General features: G+C 38.7%; 1 protein-coding gene across 1 annotated transcript in view; it reads right to left on the reverse strand.

The window, feature by feature from the left end:
- ITCH (itchy E3 ubiquitin protein ligase) overlaps positions 1 to 8,580 on the reverse strand; it is a 144,997-nt gene that overhangs the window by 48,374 nt on the left and 88,043 nt on the right. The window contains exons 13-14 of the mRNA XM_017511319.2: positions 6,071 to 6,155; positions 1,355 to 1,483 (exon numbers count right to left, since the gene is read on the reverse strand). Of these exons, the coding sequence (XP_017366808.1) occupies positions 1,355 to 1,483; positions 6,071 to 6,155 (214 nt within the window). The remainder of the gene's footprint in view (positions 1 to 1,354; positions 1,484 to 6,070; positions 6,156 to 8,580) is intronic.

Below are 8,580 nucleotides of genomic sequence, written 5' to 3' on the forward strand. Positions count from 1 at the left end.
AAAAAAAAAAAAAAAAAAAAAAAAAAAAAGAAATAGCACATTAAGGATGGCTATTTAAAAAAGACAATGAGGACGAAGAAAAAAAAACATGAGAGCTGATGAGAATGTACAGAAATTGGAATTCTTCTGCACTACTGGTGGAAATGTAAACTGGCATAGACACTCTGAAAAACAGTATGCTAGTTCTTCAAAAAAAATTAAATACAGAATTAATATTTAATCCAGCAATCCTGCTTCTGGGTATAGATACAAAAGTCATCGAAGTAGGGACTCAAACAGATTTGGTTTTGGGTTTTTTTTTTCAAGAGATGAGGTCTCACTCTCACCCAGGCTGGAATGCATTTGGCACCATGCCCATCTAATTTTTGTATTTTTAGTAGAGATGGAGCTTTGCCATGTTGGCCAGGCTGGTCTTAAACTCCTGACCTCAGGTGATCTACCCGGCTCAGCCTCCCAAAGTGCTGAGATTACAGGCGTAAGCGACCATACGCAGCTTCAGGCAGATAACTGTATACCAGTGTTCACAGCAGCATTATTTACAACCACACCCTCCCCCCCCCAAAAAAAATGGAAGCAATGAAAATATTTGTGAATAAACAAAATGTGATATATCCATACACTGGAATATTATTCAGCCTTAAAAAGGAATGAAACTTTGATAGATATTACAACATGGATACATCTTGAAGACCTTAGTGAAATAAGCCAGAAACATGAGAATAAATATTGTATGACTTCAGTAATATGAGGTACCTAGAGTAGTCAAATTCATAGCGAAAGAAAGTAGAATGCTGGTTACCAGGTCTGTTAAAGTTACTGTTTAAAGGGTACAGAGTTTCACTATGGAATGATGAAAATATTCTGGAGATGGATGGTGGTAATGAATATGCAACAATATGAATGTGCTCAATGCCAATGAAATGTGCACATAAAACAAGAAATTTTGTTATATATTTTCCCACATACAAAAAAAGACATACAGCAAATAAGCAAATTGAAAGGTTACTTCTCAGAAATGGGGTGGGGGAGAAGTAATGGGAGCTTTTTTAAAGTCAAAAAATAATGAAAGAAGGTGAAAATCAGAAACCAGAGATTAATTGGTAAGCAGTACAATACCTATAAATTCTAAAGTTTCACTTAGTGCCATGTGAACAAACGGTAACAAATATGAAAATCTCTAGGATAAGATATCCAAGAGGGAAATGGAAATGCAAAATACTTACTGAACAGAAACCTATTGTCAAACTAACTCAAGAAATACTAACACTTTCTCTCCTTGCTAATTCAAATCTTTATATCAAAAATCTGAAGGACTAGTTTTTTACTTTTAATCTACAATGTTTAGAAAACTTACAAGGCAGATTTTCCTGTGCGGGGATCTATATAGGTGGTAGTTCTTCTATTGTGGTCCACAAAATATGGAATTCCATCCACTGTGAATCTCATTTCCCAACCTTCAGGTAAGGGCTTTTCATTTAATTGACTACAAAACCCAGAAAAAAACAAACAAAAATATTAAAAAGAGTTGCTTGTTTATCAAGTAGAGAAGCTACAAATATCAGTAAACATAGCAGAAATCTTTTAGAAAACCATTCAGTTCAGTAATTTCAGTTGCATATCTCTATGTGGACATCCTACAAACGGTTAAACTCAGAAAGTCCATCAACTACAACTCAAGTCTTCTGCAGTCTACTTGGCTTATGTTCCACATTAGCTAGTGACCCACCTTAAACATCTCGTTAACCAAGCTCTAACCACTGTGCCTTAGAAGTCTTCATGTTCAGCCAGGCATGGTGGCTCACACCTGTAATCCTAGCACTTTGAAAGGCCAAGGCAGGTGGATCACAACAAGGTCAGGAGTTTGAGACCAGCCTGACCAACATGGTGAAACCTTGTCTCTACTAAAAATATAAAAAATTAGCTGGGCATAGTGGTGTGTGCCTGTAACCCCAGCTATTCAGGAGGCAGAGGCAGGAGAATTGCCTGAACCCGGGAGGTGGAGGTTACTGTGAGACGAGATCACGCCATTGCACTCCAGCCGGGTGACAGAATGGGACTCTCTCAAAAAAGAGAAGTCTTCATGCTCATCTCTATTTCCAATCCCCAACACCATCCTTTTTCTGGCTTTGTTTCTCTTCTGCATTTTTTCAACAGCCACCTAACTAGTGTTCCTCATCTGGTCTCATTCCAAGCCTGCTCTGATAATGACACTGCTAAGAGAGTATCTTCCTAAAATAGAAATCTTACTAAATTAGCTTTTGCTGTAAAGTACTATCACTGTTCCATCACTACCAATTATTAAGATCTAAAGTTCTTCATATGGCACTCATTCAGCCTCTATACTCTGGCCTTAATGTTCCCTTTCAGATTTATCTCTGTACCCAAACCTCTAACTCTCTTCCATGAATCCCACGATTTCAGTGTATGGCCACTCAGCATTTCCTTAAATAAGACATGATCTGTCACACCTCCAAGTGAAATCTTTCTGTTTGTCCCATATTATCTACTGTTTTTCTACTAAGGCAACTCAAAAAAAGATTTTTTTAAGAGACAGAATCTCACTCTGTTGCCCAGGCTGGAGTGCAGTGGCATGATTATAGCTCACTGTAGCCTCAAACTCCTGGGTTCAAGTAATCCTCTCAACTCAGCCTCCCTAGTAACTAGGACTGCAGGTGTATACCACTACACTCAGTTAAATTATAAAACTTTATGTAGAGTACGGGGTCTCATTATGTTACCCAGGCTGGACTTGAACTCCTGACTGCAAGTGATCCTCCTACCTTGGCCTCCCAAAGCACTGGGATTACAGAGGTTGAGATACCACACATGGCCTAAGAGATTATTTATGAAGTATTCCATGCCACCTCCTTAATACCTGTCTTTATACCTTGAAAGCTCTGTGACCCTAGACAAGCTGCTTAATCTCTCTAAACTTCAGTTTCTTTGTCCATAAAATAGAGATAACAATGTCTATGTAATGAGACTATATGAGGAATAAATGAGACAGGTTAAAAAGTTTCACAAACAGCGAGCCCTCACTACAACTACAGATTGATCATTCTCTTTAGGTCTTCCAAGTTATTTCCTACATACTGCCAGCACACCATTTATCATGTATTTCAGTTCGTGTGTTTGGCAACAACTTCCCACCAGTCTGGGCAACATAGGAACCCTGTTTCTCAAAAAAACCAAAACTACCACCACAAAACAAAACAGCTGGGTGTGGAGGCCCATGTATGTAGTCCAAACTACTTAAAAGCCTGAGGCAGGAGGATTACTTGAGCCCAGGAGGTCAAAGCTACAGCGAGCCGAGATCATGTCACTACATTACAGCCTGGATGACAGAGGAGAGCCTGTCTCAAAACAAAACAAAACAGAAAAAAACCTGTATTCACCTAACCAAATACAAATGTCAGATGAAATAGACCCAAAAATGTAAAAAAGAGGTTTCTCATTGTTGTATTTGCAAGATGATAGGCTCAGTAACAAGTTGTTGTCTTAAAAATAAATTGCATAGAGCTAGGTCATCTGTGTTGTTAAAACAGAATTCTAACTTTAGCTATAAAACTTGGGAAACAAAAAAATGGTAGCAAATTATAGAAAGGGGACTTCTTCAATTCTATCCTTAGAAGATTCTAGAGGAAGTAAAAATGTTGTCTATGAACTTCATTCTTTCTTTATGAAAACTAAATAAATTTAAGTAAATGCAGTAACTCCATTTAAAAAGAAAATGGTCATTTGTTGGTAGAAAGAAAAAGCTATTTTAAGTTTAAACAATATCTTCTTTTATTTATTTTTATTTTTTTGAGGCAGAGTCTCACTCTGTGGCCCATGCTGGAGTATAGTAGCATGATCTCGGCTCAGTGCAACCTAAACCATACCTTCAGAGCAAAAGTTCTTAAAACTTTTGAGCTGTGGAATATATGTGCTGAAATTATATCAAAAGAGAGGTCTGGCCTTTGCCCTTAGCTCCTGGGTGGTGATGTTTTAGGCCCTTGGAATGAACTGCATATTAGGAATATCTTTGTTTGTCGGGAGGTTTTGATGACTAGTCAATAATGTGATTTATGATGGAGGCTATGGGACATGGCACATCAGCTCCAACTTCTGGAGGAACTGGGGACTAAAGGCATTCGCCCAAATCTCCAAAGGACTGTAGACAAAAGGTCAGCCAAGAGGGCAGTATGGGATCAAGTGACCCAAAAAATCCTAGATAGCAGAGACTTCCCTGGTTGGCAATACTCAACCTCAATGTGTACTGTCCCACAACAATTCTGGGTGTTCAGAGTCCTCCCAGACTCTGTCCTGCATACCTCTTCCTTCTGCTGGTTTTATTTTGTATCCTTTCTCTAAAATAAATGTGACTGTAAGAGGTTTCGGTGAGTTCTGAGTATTTCTAATAACTGATCAGACCTAAGAGTGGTGGTAGGGACCCCCAAATTTGTAGACAGTTGGTCTGGAGTTGTCCTGTGGACAATATTGTGCCTGATGTCTGAAACGAGGGCAGTTTTGTGGAAGGCTGTGCCCTCTCACTGTACAGTCTGCCAAATTCCTTGCAGAATGGAACCCTCTGGCAGTATAATAAATGGGTAGTATTACAGACTGTTATGGGTTGAACTGTGTCCTCCCTCCAAATGCATATTTATATCCTGGCCCGCATAACTCAGAATGTGACCTTATTTGAACACAGAGTTACTGCAGATGTATAAAGATGAGGTCACACTGAAGTACTATGGGCCTCTAATCCTATAGGACTGATATCCATATAAACAGGAAATTTGGGTACAGATAGACATATAGACAGGAAGAATGCCATGTGAAGACTGGAGTCATGCTGTCACAAGCCAAGGCGCTAAAAGAAGCTAGGAGAAAGACTTGGAACAGATAATTTTCTAGTATCTTCAGAATGAGCATGGCCCTGCTGACACTGTGATCTCAAGTTTCTGGCCTCCAGAACTGTGAGACAACACATTTCTGTGGTTGAAGCAACCTCCTTTGCGGTACTTTCTTAAGGCAACCCTAGCAAACTAATATGCATACTACTATAAAATGTCACAAAGATAAACCATTATATATACATAATTGTCAAAACATTATTCCTGTAATCCCAGCTAGTCAGAAGGCTAAGGCAGGAGGATCACTTAAAGCCAAGAATTGAGAACAGCAGTTGAGAACAGCCTGGGCAACAAAGGGAAACTCTTGTGATAATATATGTATCTCTTTATTAATAAATTAATTAGCAAGTCCTTATAATGATGTGTGTAAACAAGTATTCAGAGATACCGACAACATCCACAGAATATTTTTTAACACCCTGTGACTTCTACTGATGGCAAAGTCCTAGGCATTCTTAATTCTACATGGTAGTAGCCTACATTCAAAATGGAAGAAGATATTAAATTTCCAGTAAAGTCTAGTGAAACTGAGCATGTATTTTTTTCCCCTCTAAGCCATATACCCTAGATTCTTAACCAGTGATCCCAGGTTAAGAAACCCTGATTTAGAATCACTAATCTGTTCTTAGTAATTTAAAATATATAATAAGTATATTCTCACATGCCAGTGAAGTATTTTGTTTTTTCTATTGGTTTTTACAGGCCTCAATCTGTCCTCCAGGTTGGAATGTATTGGCACAATCACGGGTCACTGCAGCCTCAACCTCCTGGGATCAAGTGATCCTCCCGCCTCAGTCCTCCAGGTAGCTGGGACTACAGGTCTAACATGCTAACACACCCAATTTTGGGGGATGTTTTTGTAGAGACAGGTTTCACTGCATTACTCAGGCTGGTCCTGAACTACTGGTCTCAAGCTGTCCTCCCTCCTTGGCCTCCCAAAGTGCCAGGATAATGGACATGAGCCACCATGTCAAGGCAAAGGTTTTTTCTGTGCTTTAAAGAAACTCAAATTTTCCATTACATGAAAATAATAGTATAATTTTCTCTTTCCAAAGTATGCAGGTGATTAATGTTTTAGGTCTCTGGCAAAAGAATATGAACTTTGATCTTCTTCAGTTGTTAGAAATAAGGTACAATCTTTAAGAGATTCAATACATACAAGTAACTATTCTTACCCTTGACTTCTGGGGTCTTCCCATTGTGTAATTCGAGTGTTGTGGTTGACGAAATATACTCTGCCGTTACTGTCTGTTCTCTTCTCTTTGAGAAGGGCGGCGGGGGTTGGGGGGGAAGCAAAGCATTAGCATTAGCACAGTCTACTTGCTCAAGGTAAAATAAAATGATCTGAATTTGCCCATTTCTCACTGCATTATTTTATAGTTTTTAAATCACAGCTTTAAAAGGTATAATTTATTCTTTGACTATTAAAAGCACAACCTTACTAAAGTTATAGAAATATTACATCTTAGAAGCGAAATAAACATATTTTATTATGTCCGTTTAACCATAAGATCTTTCTACTCAATTCAACCAAGAGCAGCAAGAATAAGAAACAGTTATTTAGTTTTTCACACAGGACCTTCATTTTATCCTTAATAGTCCCATAGGGTAGGTGAATTCATCATTTATCCTTAAGATAAGAAAACTCAGATAGGTTAAATAATCTACCTGAAACCTCAGAATTAAGTAGCAGAGATGAGATGTAAACTCAGGTTTCCATTCAGAAATTTTTTTTTCCATATCACATCATTTCATTTATTAAAATACAATAAAGTGCCAGGCATGGTGGCTCAGGCCTGTAATCTCAGCACTTTGGGAGGCCAAGGTGGGCAGATCACTTGAGCTCAGGAGTTTGAAACCAGCCTGGACAACATGGTAAAACCTCGTCTCCACAAAAAATGCAAAAACATTAGTGGGCCGTGCTGGCACACACCAGTATTCCCGGCTCTTGTGGGGCTAAGGCAGGAGGATCGCCTGAACCTGGGAGGTCAAGGCTGCAGTGAGCTGAGATCACACCACTACACTCCAGCCTGGGTGACAAAGTTAGACACTGTCTCAAAAAAAAAAAGTGTGTGTGTGTGTGTGTGTGTGTGTGTGGTGTGTGTGTGTGTACACAAACATATTTAAGAATATATATATAATATATATAAAACATATACAATACATATAAAACATACATATAATATATATAAAACATATATATATAAGAATATATATAAAATAAGGAACATTATGTAATTTTTTTTGTATATGCTAGGCATTATTCAATTAGAAAAGACCTTATTTCTTTTCTTATATACTTAACATATCTTGTTCCTTAATATACCCAGTTCCAAAATCCTAAATATCTACAAGTCTATACAAGGGATGTCAAGCGGAACTCAGTTCTCTAATTACTGCATCTAAAGCTGCTGCTTGTTCCCCAACTGTCTCTTGCTTTAGGATTCTCCTTGTTTTCTTGTTGCCTGTCTACAAAATTTTACCTACTTTCCTGAGATCTCCCCATTAAGGTTTAAAAGATGTGGATTTCATTTTCTCTTTTAATAAACAAATTAAGGCTCGGTGTGGTGGCTCATGCCTGTAATTCCAGCACTTTGGGAAGGTCAAGGCAGGCAGATCACCTGAGGTCAAGAGTTCAAGACCAGCCTAGCCAACACGGTGAAATTCCGTCTCTACTAAAAATATAAAAAATCAGTGTGTTGGCGGGCGCCTGTAATCCCCAGCTACTCAGGAGGCTGAGGCAGGAAAATCACTTGAACCCAGGAGGCGGAGGTTGCAGTGAGCCCAGATCGCACCACTGCACTCCAACAGAGTGAAACTCTGTCTCAAAAATAAATAAACAAACAAACAAATTAAATAGACTTGAAATTTTAATTTAAGTTCTGCTATTTTTGAACTACTGACTTCTCTGTCCTATTATCAATTAATTCTTCAAAAGATGGAACTCTTTCTGTATCCTAATTTTTTTCATTTGTTCAGCATGTCTCAAAATGAGTAACTGATGTATTTAAGATCACAGAATGATTCAAACTTTTTAAAAGCTTAGTTTCTAAAAATCAGCATTTTCAAACAAAAATTTAAGCTTAATCCACGTTGACACAGCTAATTTTTATTTCCTGTGGCTTGAAAAATTAGTAACTATTGGCCGGGCACTGTAATCCCAGCTCTTTGGGAGGCCAAGGCTGGTGGATCGCCTCAGGTCAGGGGTTTGAGACCAGCCTGGCCAACAGGTCAAAACCCTGTCCCTACTAAAAATACAAAAATGGTGGTGGGCACTTGTAATCCCAGCTACTGGAGAGGCTGAGGCAGAAGAATCGCTTGAACCCAGGAGGTGGAGGTTGCAGTGAGCCAAGGTTGTGTCACTGCATTCCAACCTGCTGGGTGACAAGAGCAAAACTCAATCTAAAAACGAAAGAAGAAAGAGGAGGGCGGAGGAAAGAGGAAAGGAAAGGAAAGCAAGGAAAGGAAAGGAAAGCAAAGGCAAGGCAAGGCAAGGAAAGGAGGAAGGAAGGAAAGAAAAGAAAAAAGAAAAGAAAAGGGAAAAGAAAAGAAAGAAAATGAAAGAAACAAAGAGGGAGGGAGGGAGGGAGGGAGGGAGGAAGGAAGGGGAAAAAAGAAAGAGAAAGAAAGAAAGAAAGAAAGAAAGAAAGAAAGAAAGAAAGAAAGAAAGAAAGAAAGAAAGAAA

The sequence above is a fragment of the Cebus imitator genome, unplaced genomic scaffold (assembly GCF_001604975.1).
Source record: "Cebus imitator isolate Cc_AM_T3 unplaced genomic scaffold, Cebus_imitator-1.0 Scaffold18, whole genome shotgun sequence".
NCBI lineage: Eukaryota > Metazoa > Chordata > Mammalia > Primates > Cebidae > Cebus > Cebus imitator.